General features: G+C 49.5%; 1 protein-coding gene across 2 annotated transcripts in view; it reads left to right on the top strand.

The window, feature by feature from the left end:
• The first annotated feature begins 1,121 nt into the window (after positions 1 to 1,121).
• Positions 1,122 to 17,976, top strand: part of ARSL (arylsulfatase L) — a 42,297-nt gene continuing 25,442 nt past the window's right edge. For both annotated transcript variants that reach the window (XM_066357682.1, XM_066357681.1), the window contains exons 1-5: positions 1,122 to 1,334; positions 7,607 to 7,653; positions 8,633 to 8,791; positions 9,843 to 9,964; positions 14,264 to 14,386. In XM_066357682.1, the coding sequence (XP_066213779.1) occupies positions 7,631 to 7,653; positions 8,633 to 8,791; positions 9,843 to 9,964; positions 14,264 to 14,386 (427 nt within the window). In that variant the 5' untranslated portion in view covers positions 1,122 to 1,334; positions 7,607 to 7,630. The remainder of the gene's footprint in view (positions 1,335 to 7,606; positions 7,654 to 8,632; positions 8,792 to 9,842; positions 9,965 to 14,263; positions 14,387 to 17,976) is intronic.

The raw sequence follows: 17,976 nt of genomic DNA, 5'->3' as shown, positions 1-17,976 counted from the left end.
AGGAAGGGAAGGAAAGAGAGAAAGAAAGACAGAGGGAAAGAGAGAAAGAAAGAAAGAAAGAAAGAAAGAAAGAAAGAAAGAAAGAAAGAAAGAAAGAAAGAAAGAAAGAAAGAAAGAAAGAGAAGGGAGAAGGAAGGAAAGAAAGAAAGCAAGGAGGAAAGAAAGAAAGAGAGAAAGATAGAAGGAGAGAAAGAGAAAGGAGGAAAGAAAGAAAGAGAGGGAGAGAGGGAAGAAGGAAGGAAAGGAATGAACAGAGGGAGGGAGGGACGGAGGGAGGGAGGGAAGGAGGGAGGGAAGAGAGAAAGAGAGAGAGAAAAAAGAAAGAAAGAAAGAAAGAAAGAAAGAAAGAAAGAAAGAAAGAAAGGAAGGAAGGAAGGAAGGAAGAAAGAAAGAAAGAAAGGAAGAGGGAGAGAGGGAGGGAGGGAGGGAGGAAAGAAAGAGAGAAAGAGAGAGAGAGAAAAGAAAGAAAGAAAGAAAGAAAGAAAGAAAGAAAGAAAGAAAGAAAGAAAGAAAGAAAGAAAGAAGAAGGGAGGGAGGGAAGGAGGCGGGGAGGGAGGAAAGAAGGAAGGAAAGAAGGAAGGAAGGAAGGGAGGAAGGAAGGAAGGGAGGGAGGGAGGGAGGGAGGGAGGGAGGGAGGAAGGAAGGAAGGAAGGAAGGAAGGAAGGAAGGAAGGAAGGAAGGAAGGAAGGAAGGAAGGAAGGAAGGAAGGAAGGAAGGGAAGGAAGGAAGAAATGGGCAGACAGCCTAAATGACTTTCTATGCATAGCTGCATCTTCAGGCAGATAAACAGAAGTTTGCATAGACTTCTCCTGCCACTGCGGTCCAGCCAATTTTGTGTCAGAGGAGAAGGGGGGAAAAAAAGGTAAAATACAAAATTTTCAAGGCAGCCGCTCTCCGGGGCGTGGAGGCACGGCAGCCAATGGCCGGCGGAGTTGAGGGGCGACCAGGAGGGTTCATCCAGCTCTGGCGCATAAAGGCGCCCCTTGTGTCCGCCAGCCGAGCGCAGACGGGCACCCTGCTGCCAGGCGCCCTGGGCGCACGCGGCTGCTGCGGGGACCGGGAGCCAAGGCGCGCAGGCCCGGCGGCGGCGGGCAGGAAGCTCCGGGCAGACGCAGGGGAGGAGTTCCCGGTCGCTGCTCCCAGCCGCCTGCTTGCAGGGCTTGTTTGTTTGCAGAGTGAATCAGCCGCAGACATGAGGGGACCGGACCAGCCTGCGGGGCGGGGCGGGGCGGGGCGGTGACTCTTCTGAGCCGGCTCTCCGTGGACCGTCTCGGGGGACCAGCAGCCTCCCGCGCTGATCCGCGGTTGAGCGGTGGGCCCGAGGTCGCTCTCAGGTAACTGGGCGCTTTGCTCGGGTGATGGACAAGGTGCTTCCACGTCTGTCCGGGGATGCCTGGGGGCGAGGGGGGAGGCCTTCTCCACGGTGTGCGCTGCTTCCTTGCGCAGCGACTTGGAAGAAACTGTCTTTAAAATGCAATGGGAAAAGATACCCCGTGTCAGCTCTGGCCGGAGAGCTCAGTGGGTTAGACTAGAGCACTATCCCAACACATCAAGGTTGTGGGTTCAATCTCCGGTCAGGGCACAGACATACAGGGACACATTGCTGTTTCTCTCTCTCTCTCTCTTTCTCTCTCTCTCCCTTCTCTCTTCTTTGTACTCTCCCTTCCTCTCTCCCTAAATTTAATACATAATTTTTTTAAAAGACTAGTAATTTTATGTATATATACACATCTGATATATAGATATATATCTATAGATAGATATATAGATATATCTATTGATAGTTATTTAGATAGACATATAGATAGATATATCTATAGATAGATATATAGATATATATTATAGATAGATAGACATATACATATATATAGATATATCTATAGATAGATATATAGATATATATTATAGATAGATAAATAGATCTATAGATAGATAGATAGACAGACAGACAGACAGATAGATCTAGAAGAGACTTCTGCCTCAGGGGACGCAGACTCAGATCAACCAGAAGAGGTACAGTGGAGGAGAAAGTGAGTCTACTCAGCCTGTGGCTTCGGAAGAGATCTTGGGAGACAAAAAGAAAAACGGGGTCTGGGAACCGGGCCAAGCCTCAGGGTGACTCCCGGCTGGCTGCCCTGGGTGCACAGGACGCGGCCAGGAAGTGGACGGTCCCCGCCCGGCGGGAACAGACTCCAAGGCTGAGCAATGGGTGTTGCTTGGATGGACTTGAATGGACGGGCTTCCTCTCTCCCCCCCCGGGGTGTCTCTTCTCACGCTGAGATACAGAGGACACGGTCTACGTTTGGTGGTGTCTGATACAAGGCGGGTTTTGCAACACTAGCTGACGGGCACGCACTCTGAGAATTGGAGGTTTCTGATACAGTTTGCATTTTTTGCAACAGTAACTCATGGGCACAGCACCCAGAATTGGTGGTTTCTGCTACAATGGAGGTTTTGCAACACTAGCTGACGGGCACGCACCCTGAGAATTGGAGGTTTCCGATACAGTTTGCGTTTTTGCAACAGTAGCTCATGGGCACAGCACCCAGAATTGGAGGTTTCTGATACAATTCATGTTTTTGCAACAGTAGCTCATGGGCACAGCACCCAGAATTGGTGGTTTCTGATACAATGGAGGTTTTGCAACACTAGCTGACGGGCACGCACCCTGAGAATTGGAGGTTTCTGATACAGTTTGTGTTTTTGCAACATTTCATGGGCACAGCACCCAGAATTGGTGGTTTCTGATACAACGTGGGTTTTGCAACACTAGCTGACGGGCATGCACTCTGAGAATTGGAGGTTTCTGATACAGTTCCCGTTTTTGCAACAGTAGCTCATGGGCACAGCACCCAGAATTGGTGGTTTCTGATACAATGTGGGTTTTGCAACACTAGCTGACGGGCACGCACCCTGAGAATTGGAGGTTTCTGATACAGTTCCTGTTTTTTGCAACAGTAACGCATGGGCACAGCACCCAGAATTGGTGGTTTCTGCTACAATTGAAGTTTTGCAACACTAGCTGACGGGCACGCACTCTGAGAATTGGAGGTTTCTGATACAGTTCGCGTTTTTGCAACAGTAGCTCATGGGCACAGCACCCAGGATTGGTGGTTTCTGCTACAATGGAGGTTTTGCAACAGTAGCTGACGGGCACACACCCTGAGAATTGGTGGTTTCTGATACAGTTCGCGTTTTTGCAACCGTAGCTCATCCTGAGCACAGCACCCAGGATTCGTGGTTTATGCTACAATTGAGGTTTTGCAACAGTGCACCTTCAGAATGCCACAGAATCACAGTGAACTTCCTAGTGAGGAGAACAGAGAAGGCGGGGTCTGTTAGCCGTGCCGCTGGGACTAGCAACACAGTCTCTAATCTCTGTGCACACACGCTAAGGCTGCAGACCCTATGCCCCCACCCCCACCCCACCCCACCTCCTTCGGCCTCTGGGAGCCTCTGTTCTCATTCTCTGCTGTCCCTCTGTATTTTGCTTTTGTATGGGGACTTTTGTCAGGGAGCAAGCAGGCAAGTCATGCAGCATTTTAAGGGTTCGAGGACAGAGCTGACTGCAGTTGTTTCACAGGTGAGAGCCTGCTCTGTGGGGGCGCAGTGGGTAAAGGGTCGACCTGGAACGTTGAGGTCGCCGGTTCGAAACCCTGGGCTCGCCTGGTCAAGGCGCATATGGGAAGTTGATGCTTCCTGCTCCTCCCATTCTCTCTCTCTCTCTCTCCCTCTCTCTTTGAAATGAATAAATGAATAAAAATCTTAAGACATAGGCTGATGGTTTGATGCAACCAACCCCCACGTGACTTCTGCAACCTTGATGGAGTGGCCTATATAAACGGTCCACTCTTCACGGGAAAGCTCTGAGAAACACAACCAGCCACATTGCCCCCAGGAGAGCCAGAGGCAGCCCAGAGTATGCTTTTCCTGAAAAAATAAAATAATTTAAAATAGATACAAAGGAATAGTCATATCTACCTTAGAGTATATCACATAGTCACATATTTTTATACAATGCGTGTGTCCTATGCGTGATGTAGTGTATAATGTTCTATCATATATGTATATATATGTGTGTATCTATGTATATATAGGTATGTGTATATATGTGTGTATATGTCTATGTATGTGTGTATGTGTGTGTGTATATATTATATATATATATGGTCTACCGGAAAGTTCTGTCCGTTTTTGGAATAAAACAAAATACAAATTTTTCTTACCGTCAATAAACTTTATTAAATAATATAGTTGCGGCCCTGGCCGGTTGGCTCATTGGCAGAGCACCAGCCTGGCGTGTGAGGGTCCCGGGTTCGATTCCCGGCCAGGGCACACAGGAGAAGCGCCCATCTGCTTCTCTACCCCTCCCCCTCTCCTTCCTCTCTGTCTCTCTCTTCCCCTCCCACAGCCGAGGCTCCATTGGAGCAAAGTTGGCCCAGGCGCTGAGGATGGCTCCATGGCCTCTGCCTCAGGCGCTAGAATCACTCTGCTTGCAACAGAGCAATGCCCCAGATGGGCAGAGCATCACCCCCTGGTGGGCGTGCCGGGTGGATCCCGGTTGGGCGCATGTGGGAGTCTGTCTGACTGCCTCCCCATTTCCAACTTCAGAAAAATACAAAAATATATATATATAATATATAAAATTGCCATTATTATTAATGATTTCTTGCCAGCATGAGGGCAATTTGTGTATCCCATTTTTGAAAATGTTTTATCTTTTGATGCGAAAAATTGAACCAGTGCATGTTTGATATCTTCTTCATTTTTGAATTTTTTGCCCTTCAAAAAATTTTGTAAGGACAATAACAAGTGATAGTCGGAGGGTGCTAAGTCCGGGGAATACAGTGAATGCGACAGACATGCTTCTCTATCATTTCTTCCTTGTTGAAATTCGTAAAAATTACAGCGGCGTCAATGAACTTTATCAGTAGCCATGGGTACACTATGGCTTCACACATAAGACTAACGTGAATCAACTTTGTTTTAGTTAATTTGCTACGTCAGTATGTATCCATTAAGTGATAAAAATAGAGAGGTACACATGCGCCAAATAAGCGTGTGCTTACGTGTCGAAACTTGTGATAGAAATGGAGAGAACTTTCCGGTAGACCATATATTTACATAAAGTCCCTAAGGCATCAAAGACATGAGACTCAGGGACACACCAACCAATCACACAAGGACAAATGCTGTAGGGTCCCCATTCTAGGTGGTCCCCACAGGAGTCAAATTCACAGGGACAGAGATTAGATGGTGTCAGGGGTGACGTGAGGTGGGGGCACTGGGGATTAGCACACATTTTCCACTTTGCAAGCTGGAAAAAAAAAGTTCTAAGAATGAATGGTGGTGACAGTTGAACAATAGAGATGTTCTTGCTGGGAGGGAATGTTACACTTAGAAACATGTAAGGTGATAGATACATTTTGTTACTTCCAATCATGTAAGGTGATACATTTTGTTATTTCAAACCATGTAAGGTGATACATTTTATTTCAAACTATGTAAGGTGATACATTTTGTTACTTCAAACCATGTAAGGTGATACATTTTGTTATTTCAAACCATGCAAAGTGATACATTTGGTTACTTCAAACCATACAAGGTGATATGTTCTGTTACTTCAAACCATGTAAGGTGATACATTTTGTTACTTCAAACCATACAAGGTGAGACATTTTGTTACTTCAAACCATGTAAGGTGATACATTTTGTTACTTCAAACCATGCAAGGTGATACATTTTGTTACTTCAAACCATGCAAGGTGATATGTTCTGTTACTTCAAACCATGCAAGGTGATACATTTTGTTACTTCAAACCATGCAAAGTGATACATTTTGTTACTTCAAACCATGTAAGGTGATACGTTTTGTTACTTCAAACCATGCAAGGTGATACGTTTTGTTACTTCAAACCATGCAAGGTGATACATTTTGTTACTTCAAACCATGCAAGGTGATACGTTTTATTACTTCAAACCATGCAAGGTGATACATTTTGTTACTTCAAACCATGCAAAGTAATACGTTTTGTTACTTCAAACCATGTAAGGTGATACATTTTGTTTCATGCATCCACTGCGGTGAAAAACAGCTACTTGGAAGATTATTTCATATAGATGCCCATTGTCATTTCATTTTCCTTTTTTTCTTTCTGTTACACTTCTACCTTTTATATGAGGAATCAGAAACCTATCCCTGGGCAAACCCCGCCTGGTTTTGTAAATACAGTTTTATCAGAAAACCCCAACACCCTATCATCTGTGCGTAGTCTGTAAGAGTGTTCAAAGTACAAGAGCCAACATCCAGAAGTAGCCATGTAAACCCAAATTATTTACTATATGGCCCTTGATGGACACAGTCCACATTCTTTTCTTCTAAATTTTTTTTTAGTAGAGGTAGGGAGATAGAGAGACAGAGTCCTGGGGCCGATGGTCGGATCAACTGAGCTATTTTTAGCACCTGAGGCTGATGCTCGAACCAATTGGGCCAGTGGCTGCAGGAGGTGAAGAGGAGAAAAAAAGGGAGGAAGGAAAGGTTGGAGAAGCAGATGAGCACTTCTCCTGTGTGCCCTGACTGGGAATCGAACCCGAGACTTCCACACGCCAGACTGACACTCTATCCTCTGAGCAACCGACCAGGGCCACATTCCACATTCTTAACACAATGCTTAGCAATTGTAAAGCCTCTTCCACAGGGCAGAGCACTGTTTTATGAGATTTCAGTCATCATTTCAAAGTTTTTTATCACTCATACTAGACACCACCCAGGTTCCCCTTTTCCTTATAGCAGGGGTCAGGAACCGATGACTCGCGAGCCAGATGTGGCTCTTTGGATGGCTGCCTCTAGCTCACAGACAAATCTTTAATAAAAAGAAGAATAGGCCCTGGCTGGCTGGCTCAGTGGTAGAGTGTCGGCCTGGCGTGCAGAGGTCCTGGGTTCGATTCCTGGCCAGGGCACCCAGGAGAAGCGCCCATCTGCTTCTCCACCCCTCCCCCTCTCCTTCCTCTCTGTCTCTCTCTTCCCCTCCTGCAGCCGAGGCTCCATTGGAGCAAAGATGGCCTGGGCGCTGGGGATGGCTCCTTGGCCTCTGCCCCAGGCGCTAGAGTGGCTCTGGTCGCAACAGAGCGACGCTCCGGAGGGGCAGAGCATCGCCCCCTGGTGGGCAGAGCGTCGCCCCTGGTGGGCGTGCCGGGTGGATCCCGGTCGGGCGCATGCGGGAGTCTGTCTGACTGTCTCTCCCCGTTTCCAGCTTCAGAAAAATACAAAAAATAATAATAATAATAATAAATAAATAAATAAATAGAAGAATAACGTTAAAAATATAAAACATTCTCATGTATTACAATCCATTCATTTCCTACCGCTCACGTGAATGGTTGCAGGTGGCTGGAGCCAAGCCCAGCTGTCCTCCGGGACAACACAACATTTTTATTCGATAATGCGTCACGTCCACGGGTCCTTGTATGGCTCTCACGAAATGACATTTTAAAATATGTGGGCGTTGATGGCTCTCTCAGCCAAAAAGGTTCTTGACCCCTGATTTAGAAGGTGAGTTCCTTTTCTTCTGCCGCCTGTGTGATTGTGTCTCTTTACCCCTCCTAGGAGATAAAGAGACGAGAAGAGAACATGATACATCCAAGACGTTCTTGGTAAGACGAGATTCCACGCAGTCAGAGATGACTTCAACAACAAAGCAGCCTTCCTCGACGGGTCACTGGTCACGTGCCTCAAAAAGCGGGCGTGAGACTTACGATTCATAGAAGTGTCCCACGGGGTCCCTACCTGGCGGTGACCTGGGCGACTTCCGAAGGAAGTCCGTAGCCCCTGTCCTTATCTGTGTGTGGGTGTCCTTATCTGTGTGTGAGTGTCAAGCCTCGGTCACCTCCACTGGTGGGCGGGCTTCTGGCCCAGCGGATGTCCACTCCTCCTCCGATTCCCGTTCTTAGTTCATCTCCGACTGGTTAGGGATGTGGCTGCCTTTCCAAGGAGTCCGTTAGGCGTGTGCTTGTTTCGTGACCCTGGGGATGGGAAGTCTATTCCTGCACATGACGTCCATGAAACGGAACGACTTCTTTTTAAATGAAGGGGGGAGGGGATTAATAAAATCACCAAGGGCTTTAGGAGAAGCATTTAAAGCAGGGGTCCCCAAACTACAGCCCGTGGGCCACATGCGGCCCCCTGAGGCCATTTATCCGGTCCCCGCTGCACTTCCAGAAGGGGCACCTCTTTCATTGGTGGTCAGTGAAAGGAGCATATTGACCATCTCATTAGCCAAAAGCAGGCCCATAGTTCCCATTGAAATACGGGTCAGTTTCTTGATTTAAATTTACTTGTTCTTTATTTTAAATATTGTATTTGTTCCCGTTTTGTTTTTTTACTTTAAAATAAGATATGTGCAGTGTGCGTAGGGATTTGTTCATGGTTTTTTTTATAGTCCGACCCTCCAACGGTCTGAGGGACAGTGAACTGGCCCCCTGTGTAAAAAGTTTGGGGACCCCTGATTTAAAGTCTTCGACATGGTCCCCTTGGGATGATCACGGCAATGCCCCCCTCACGTACAGACGCTGCTGACCACCCTCGAATGTCACGTGCATGAGAAAGAAACCGCGTTAAGCGGCCTGTGGGCAGCTTGCTTTTCAGGAGCTGGTTGGCTGTGACCCTCGGAGTCCTGGCCGTGAGAACCGCGGACGGCAGGGATGTCTCCGGCTCCCGTCCGAACTTCCTTCTTCTGATGGCCGATGACCTGGGCATCGGAGACATCGGCTGCTACGGCAACGACACAATCAGGCAAGGAGGGGCGAGCTGCCCCTCGTGTTGTCCCCGTGCGGGGACCGCTGACCATGCATCTGAACCCTTGTCACGGGGAATGCAGACCTCCCGGGAATTCTTCACACACCTCCTACCTCCCCTTGCTGTCTCCCCAGACACGCAATCACCCCGGCTCCACTCCGTCCCACGTAGGAATCACCGTTGAATTTTCAAACAGGATAGCCATCAGCGCAATCCCTGAGGGACACTGTGGGCGAAGCCATTCTTGCCTCTGAGGCCAAGGCCAAAGGCTATGTCTCTCTCTCTCTCTAGCATCCGTCCGTCAAGCCGAGCGCGCCCAATGACGCGTGATTTGAACACTCCCTGATGAAAAGCTCTAATGCAGACAGAGAAGTCCAGGTTCCCCCTTTGTCATTGCTAACCCTTCTATCTTAGGATCAGAGCACTGGCCCTGGCCGGCTAGTGTGAAGATGTCCCAGGTTCGATCCCCGGTCAGGGCGCACAGGAGAAGTGACCATCTGCTTTTTTCCCCCTCCATTCCCCTCTCTCTTCTCTCTCTCTCTTTCCCTCTCACACACAGTGGTTTAGTTGTTATAAGTGTTCACCTCAGGCACTAAAAATAGCTCAGTTGATTTAAGCATCGGCCCTAATGGGCATTGCCAGGTGGATCCCTATCGGGACACATGCGGGCGTCTATCTCTCTAACTCCCCTCCTCTCACTTAAAAGAAAAGGGGGAAATAGAATGAACACATCACCTTGGTCTCATTGTAACTGTCCTGGGAGACCCAGCTGTGTTGGTGCCGAGAGGTACACAGTCTTCCAACCATAAAACTGTGAGTCTCAAGTGAGAAGGGCCCTCCCTCCTGGATTCCCCGGTGTCCACTTCAGCTGCAGAAACACGACGACTTTCTTAGATGGTTCGGACGACAGTGGACGCTCTCGCCCCTGCCTTCGGTCACGTCTGGGAACACCTTTGCGTATTCCACAATGACCGGGAGGCGTGGGCGGACAAGCCCGTGTTTTCGTTGCTGGGGGAATAAAAAGCCGCCTGTCTCCCTCCCTCCCTAGGACCCCACACATTGACCGCCTGGCGCAGGATGGTGTGAGGCTCACCCAGCACCTTGCGGCAGCCTCAGTGTGCACCCCGAGCAGAGCGGCTTTCCTCACGGGCCGGTATCCTGTCCGATCAGGTTAGTCCTTCCTCGTGTCTAACCACGAGACACGCTCCCTTTACCTCCTCACATTTTCCAATCAGGTTAGTCCTTCCTCGCGTCTAACCACGGGACACGCTCCCTTTACCTCCTCACATTTTCCGATGAGATTAGTCCTTTCTCATGTCTAACCACGGGACACGCGCCCTTTAGCTCCTCACATTTTCTGATCATGTTAGTCCTTCCTCATGTCTAAACATGGGACACGCTCCCTTTACCTCATCACATTTTCCGATCAGGTTAGTCCTTCCTCGTGTCTAACCACGGGACACGCCCCCTTTAGCTCCTCACATTTTCCGATCGGGTTAGTCCTTCCTTATGTCTAACCACAGGACACGCTCCCTTTTAGCTCTTCACATTTTCTGATCAGGTTAGTCCTTCTTCATGTCTAACCACGGGACACGCCCCCTTTAGCTCCTCACATTTTCTGATCAGGTTAGTCCTTCCTCATGACTACCCATGGGACACGCCCCCTTTAGCTCCTCACATTTTCCGATCAGGTTAGTCCTTCCTCGTGTCTAACCACGGGACACTCTCCCTTTACCTCCTCACATTTTCCGATCAGGTTAGTCCTTCCTCGTGTCTTACCATGGGACACTCTCCCTTTAGCTCCTCACATTTTCCGATCAGGTTAGTCCTTCCTCGTGTCTAACCACGGGACACTCTCCCTTTACCTCCTCACATTTTCCGATCAGGTTAGTCCTTCCTCGTGTCTTACCATGGGACACTCTCCCTTTAGCTCCTCACATTTTCCAATCAGGTTAGTCCTTCCTCGTGTCTAACCACGGGACACGCCCCCTTTAGCTCCTCACATTTTCCGATCAGGTTAGTCCTTCCTCGTGTCTAACCATGGGACACGCCCCCTTTAGCTCCTCACATTTTCCGATCAGGTTAGTCCTTCTTCGTGTCTAACCACGGGACACGTGCCCTTTAGCTCCTCACATTTTCTGATCGAGTTAGTCCTTCCTTGTGTCTAACCACGAGACACGCTCCCTTTACCTCCTCACATTTTCCAATCAGGTTAGTCCTTCCTCGTGTCTAACCACGGGACACGCTCCCTTTACCTCCTCACATTTTCCGATGAGATTAGTCCTTCCTCATGTCTAACCACGGGACACGCGCCCTTTAGCTCCTCACATTTTCCGATCAGGTTAGTCCTTCCTCATGTCTAACCATGGGACACGCCCCCTTTAGCTCCTCACATTTTCCAATTGGGTTAGTCCTTCCTTGTGTCTAACCACGAGACACGCTCCCTTTACCTCCTCACATTTTCCAATCAGGTTAGTCCTTCCTCGTGTCTAACCACGGGACACGCTCCCTTTACCTCCTCACATTTTCCGATGAGATTAGTCCTTTCTCATGTCTAACCATGGGACACTCTCCCTTTACCTCCTCACATTTTCCGATCAGGTTAGTCCTTCCTCGTGTCTTACCATGGGACACTCTCCCTTTAGCTCCTCACATTTTCCGATCAGGTTAGTCCTTCTTCGTGTCTAACCACGGGACACGCCCCCCTTTAGCTCCTCACATTTTCCGATCCGGTTAGTCCTTCCTCGTGTCTAACCACAGGACACGCACCCTTTAGCTCCTCACAGTTTCCTATCAGGTTAGTCCTTCCTCGTGTCTAACCACAGGACACGCACCCTTTAGCTCCTCACAGTTTCTGATCTGGTTAGTCCTTCTTCATGTCTAACCATGGGACATGTCCCCTTTAGCTCCTCACATTTTCCGATCAGGTTAGTCCTTCCTCGTGTCTAACCACGGGACACGCTCACTTTAGCTCCTCACATTTTCCGATCAGGTTAGTCCTTCCTCGTGTCTAACCACAGGACACGCGCCCTTTAGCTCCTCACATTTTCTGAACGGGTTAGTCCTTCTTTGTGTCTAACCACAGGACACACCCCCTCTAGCTCTTCACATTTGGGCATTAAAATATGGGTCCCCCCAGAACGAGGGGGGTTGAATGGTCCAACACCCCCTATTCTTACCAAGGGATTGGAGTCGGTAAGTTACAGAGCCACATAGGTAGCTAGAGTCACAGGCGGGGATGGTCCCATGAAGACTTGATGGTCTCCCGTGATGTTGATGACCGAGGAAGGAAGGACGGACTTGACCAGCGTCCTCTGGAAAGGTCCAGAGAGCACGTAGGTGCCGCCCTGAGAACCTGGTCATCTCCCGGCAGGGACGCAACGGACACCAGTGGGCACAGCCCTGTTCCCCCTGAAACTTAATGAATTTACGAATGCTGAGTGATCTGTCACCTAAGGCCATGCAGTAGAAAATAGACTTCTGTTTTGTTTTGTTTTGTTCATAATATTTTTCTGGCCATTTGAACGTGGTCAGTGTGTGGTCCATGCGTTAGATTTACGTGGAAGGGTCGGCCAATCATTCTGAATCACACACTCCACCCTGAAACAACTGAAATCACACTTTTTAGAATGAGGAAACATTCCAAACATTCCGGATCTGTTGACACTTTCCTAAATGCTCCCGGTTTGCAGACGACTTGGAGAACACCCTTCAGCCTTTGACGAAACCGTAAAAGCATTTCCTGGTCTCCTGTTCTTTCTTTATTTCCTTCTCTTTTCATTGAGAATCTTCCCCGGACCAGGACGACAAATCTTCTCACCAGCTTTTCCCAATCGGTGCGTCACTTTTGTTTTCCTGCCGAAAATATGACCCCGGGACACAAACCCTACTCAGAAGTCTCCTTGACTATTTAGTTTGGACTCCTGGGGGATTTCCACCAAAGACTCTCAATTTAAAAACAGATGCTAATGATTTTAAAGGAAGGGCCCATCAAACACTTGAAACTAGTTAACATACTAAATTCAAAATCTAAAAAAAAAAATTTTTTTTGTATTTTTCTGAAGTGAGAAGCAGGGAGGAAGACAGACAGACTCCCGCATGCGCCCAACCAGGATCCACCCGGCACGCCCACCAGGGGGCGATGCTCTGCCCATCTGGGGCGACGCTCTGTTGCAACCAGAGCCACTCTAGCGCCTGGGGCAGAGGCCAAGGAGCCATCCCCAGCGCCCGGGCCATCTTTGCTCCAGTGGAGCCTCGGCTGCGGGAGGGGAAGAAAGAGACAGAGAGGAAGGAGAGGAGGAGGGGTGGAGAAGCAGATGGGCGCTTCTCCTGTGTGTCCTGGATGGGAATCGAACCCGGGACTTCCACACGCCAGGCTGACGCTCTACCACTGAGCCAACTGGCCAGGGCCTCTAAAAAATTTTTTTAAAAATGCCCATTCATAGATGAGTGGATAAAGAACACGTGGAAATACTATGCAGCCAGGAAAAAGAGTAAAATCTCACTCTTTGCAACAGCGCGGACGGACAGGGAGGGCGTTACGCTCAGTGATGTAAGTCAGACACAGGAAAACAAATACCACGTGATTTCACTGATTTGTGGAATCGAAAGAACAAAATAAACGAACACACAAAACAGAAACAGACTCAGAGACGCAGAGAACAGATTGACTCACTGACACATTAACCTGATTGGAAAATGTGAGGAGCTAAAGGGGGCGTGTCTCGTGGTTAGACACGAGGAAGGACTAACCCGTTCAGAAAATGTGAGGAGCTAAAGGGCGCATGTCCCGTGGTTAGACACGAGGAAGGACTAACCTGATCGGAAAATGTGGGGAGCTAAAGGGAGCGTGTCCCGTGGTTAGACACGAGGAAGGACTAACCAGATCGGAAAATGTGGGGAGCTAAAGGGGGCGTGTCCCGTGGTTAGACACGAGGAAGGACTAACCTGATCGAGAAATGTGAGAAGCTAAAGGGAGCGTGTCCCGTGGTTAGACACAAAAAAGGACTAACCTGATCGGAAAATGTGGGGAGCTAAAGGGAGCCAGAGGGGCAGGGGTTTGAGGGTTCAGGTGAGCACGGAGAAGGGACTGAGAAGCACAGTCACAGGACGTCACGTCCAGCACGAGGAATAGAGTCAGTCATATGGTCATCTCTATGCATGGGGCCGGGCGGGGACTGGACATATCAGGCCGTCACTTTATAAGTTACAGAAATGCCTGAGCACCATGCCACATGCATGATCAGGTCATAGTGTGCGCCCGCTGCCATGGAGACTTAAGGGTCTCCTGTGATGTTGACGACCAAGTGAGGAAGGACTTGACCAGCGTCCCCCCGTTAAAGGGCCAGAGAGCAAAAGTATTTTAAAAAAAAAAAAAAAAAAAAGAATGAGTTTAAAATGTTGTTCAGACGATAATAACAAAACTCAATGCCTGACGGTGACATTTCTTTGAAAAACGCCCGGCGACAGGCATGGTGTCCAGCGATGGCCTCCGTGTCCTCCAGTGGACCGCCGCCCCGGGAGGTCTTCCGCCCAACGAGACGACGTTCGCGAAGATACTGAGGGACCGCGGGTACGCCACCGGGCTGATAGGTACGTACGCGTCCCAGCTCTCCTGCGGGAGTGAGATGCAACCCCAAGCTTCAGAAGAGAAATGTGTTTCTTTTTTCTTTTTTTGTATTTTTTCTGAAGCTGGAAACGGGCAGAGACAGTCAGACAGACTCCCGCATGCGCCCGACCAGGATCCACCCGGCAAGCCCACCAGGGGCGAAGCTCTGCCCCTCCGGGGCATCGCTCTGTTGCAACCAGAGCCACTCTAGCGCCTGGGGCAGAGGCCAAGGAGCCATCCCCAGCGCCCGGGCCATCTTTGCTCCAATGGAGCCTTGGCTGCGGGAGGGGAAGAGAGAGACAGAGAGGAAGGAGAGGGGGAGGGGTGGAGAAGCAGATGGGCGCTTCTCCTGTGTGCCCTGGCCGGGAATCGAACCCGGGTCCCCCGCACGCCAGGCCGACGCTCTACCGCTGAGCCAACCGGCCAGGGCCGAGAAATGTGTTTCTGTCACACCTGGGGCTGTCCACCAGACGGTAACTTTTATCTCTGCAGCCGGGGGCGATATCCCCACCCCATCTATTGGGCTCGCCGTAGATCAGCGGTTCTCAACCTTTCTAATGCCGTGACCCCGCGCAATACAGTTCCTCATGTTGCAGGGACCCCAAACCAAACAATAATTTTGGTGGCTACTTCATTACTGTAATTTTGCTACAGTTATGATTCGGAATGTAAATACCTGATAGGCATTATGCATTTTTCAATGGCTTTAGGCGACCCCGCCGGGGTCGCGACCCCACAGGTTGAAAACCGCTGCCATAGATGCTCAAGACATCGCAACAATTCGCCGACGTTCCATCTGAAAAATCAAATTAATTTTTGCTCCTGTTTTACCCAATTGCCAACTATTTCTATAATGCGTTTTTTCCCCCTCTCTGTTTTCTGAAGAGAAATGTGACTGGTTAGTACTCTGTTCTCTGCTTCCATAAAATAGTGTCCTTAGCATTCTTTTATTTATTTATTTATTTATTTTTATTTTTTACAGAGAAAAAGAGTCAGAGAGAGGGACAGATAGGGACAGACAGACTGGAACAGAGAGAGATGAGACGCATCAATCATCAGTTTTTCATTGCAACACCTTAGTTGTTCATTGATTGTTTTCTCATATGTGTCTTGACCGTGGGCCTTCACCAGACCGAGTGACCCCTTGCTCGAGCCAGCGACCTTGGGTCCAAGCTGGTACACTTGCTCAAACCAGATGAACCCGCGCTCAAGCTGGCGACCTCCGGGTCTCGAACCTGGGTCCTCCGCATCCCAATCTGATGCTCTATCCACTGCGCCACCGCCCGGTCAAGCCTTATCATTCTTTTTAATTTTCTTTTTTATTGAATGTACGAGGGTGTATGATGTTCATAGAACATCCCCATCTTCCTGTAGGTCAGCAAACCGCGCCACATACACGGTGAAATAAAATTAAGGACTCTATTCTCTTGAAAGGACACTGAGTTATCACCGTTGCTGTCCTGTTCTAGTAATAATGTTTATAATTTGTGGTTTGTTCTTACAATTTAATTGATCCCGAACACCAAGACCAGCTTATACAACAGGGTGGCAGGACACACAGCAAAATATACTGCTCACAAAAATTAGGGGAATGTTTAAAAATGAATATAAAGCGATAGAATGTCCCCTAAATTTTGTGAGCAGTATAGTCTGAGTTTTTAAAGGTAGACTCCTCCGTCCGAGAATTGCAGTAACAGAATCAGGTATTCAGTAACACGTCATAAGATCCTGAGCTGAAATGAATCATCTCTCCAACAAACCAGCTGGGTTGAATATAACATCCGATAGAGTAGCTATGATTATTATTGTTTTAAAGACAAAAGCGTCTGGGCTTTTGTTTTTCTTTCTTTCTTTTTCTTTTTTTGGCAACGGATTTGCCGCCAGGACACAGGTGTCACGAAAACCGCCACTAAAGTCGAAGCCAAAATGGGGAAAGAAAAGACTCACGTTAACACCGTAGTCACTGGTCACATTGATTCCGGCAAGTGAGCCACTCCTGGCCGTCTGTCGGACAGATGTGGCGGCTTCGACTAAAGAACTGTTGAAAAATTCGAGAAGGAGGCTGCCCAGATGGGGAAGAGCTCCTTCAAGAACGGCTGGGTCGCCTGACCTGTGGTGGCGCAGTGGATAAAGCGTCGACCTGGAAATGCTGAGGTCGCCGGTTCGAAACCCTGGGCTTGCCTGGTCAAGGCACATATGGGAGTTGACGCTTCCTGCTCCTCCCCCTTCTCTCTCTCTCTCTCTCTCTCTCTGTCTCCGCTCTCTCTAAAAATCAATAAATAAAATATTAAAAAAGAAAAAAAGAACACCTGAGTCTTTGGATACACGGAAAAGCTGAACAGCTGAAGGAAAGTGTGGTGACCACGATTGATGTCTATCTCGCTGTGGAAATCGGAGACCGGCAGATATTATGTGACCATCGCTGATGCCCCAGGACACAGAGACTTTTTATCGAGAACGTGGTGACAGGGTCATCTCAGGGTGGCAGGCTGTGCCGTCCTGATTGTGGCTGCTGGTCTTTGATGCAGGGATCTCCAGAAACGGGGCGGACCCTTCCGGCTTACACGCTGGGTGTGGAACCACCACGGACGGCTGGTGTGAGCAAACGCGGAGTCCATGGAGCCACCCTGCAGCCGGAAGAGAGAGAGAGAGAGAGAGAGAGGAGGAGGAGATTGTCAAAGAAGTCAGCGCCCGCCCGGAGAAAACTGGCTACAACCGTGACCCAGGAGCCTTCGGTCCAGTTTCTGGTTGGGCCGGCGACCACGTGCTGGGTGGAGCCAGGTGCTCAGAGGCCTCGGTTTGAGGGACGGGAAGTCGCCCGTCAAGATGGCCGTGCCCTTGGCCCTGGCCGGTTGGCTCAGTGGTAGAGAGCGTCGGCCTGGCGTGCAGGGGACCCGGGTTCGATTCCTGGCCAGGGCACATAGGAGAAGCGCCCATCTGCTTCTCCACCCCTCCCCCTCTCCTTCCTCTCTGTCTCTCTCTTCCCCTCCCGCAGCTGAGGCTCCATTGGAGCAAAGATGGCCCCGGGCGCTGGGGATGGCTCCTTGGCCTCTGCCCCAGGCGCTGGAGTGGCTCTGGTAGCGGCAGAGCGATGCCCCGGAGGGACAGAGCATCGCCCCCTGGTGGGCAGAGCTTCGCCCCTGGTGGGCGTGCCGGGTGGATCCCGGTCGGGCGCATGCGGGAGTCTGTCTGACTGTCTCTGCCCGTTTCCAGCTTCAGAAAAATACAAAAAAAAAAAAAAATGTGTCTGTCAAGCCTGACCAGGCGGTGGCGCAGTGGACAGAGCATCAGACTGGGACGAGGAGGACCCAGGTTCGAGACCCCGAGGTCGCCAGCTTGAGCGCGGGCTCATCTGGTTTGAGCAAAAGCTCACCAGCTTGGACCCAAGGTCGCTGGCTTGAGCATAGGGGTCACTCCGTCTGCTGTAGCCCCCCGGTCAAGGCACATATGAGAAAGCAATCAATGAACAACTAAGGTGTCGCAATGAAGAATTGATGCTTCTCATCTCTCTCCCTTCCTGTCTGTCTGTCCCTATCTGTCCCTTTCTCGGACTCTCTCTGTCTCTGTCACACAC

This window comes from Saccopteryx leptura, chromosome X (genome assembly GCF_036850995.1).
Source record: "Saccopteryx leptura isolate mSacLep1 chromosome X, mSacLep1_pri_phased_curated, whole genome shotgun sequence".
In the NCBI taxonomy this organism is placed as follows: Eukaryota; Metazoa; Chordata; class Mammalia; order Chiroptera; family Emballonuridae; genus Saccopteryx; species Saccopteryx leptura.
The sequence above is the reverse complement of the archived record's forward strand: the minus strand, read 5'-3'. Positions and strand labels throughout refer to the sequence as shown.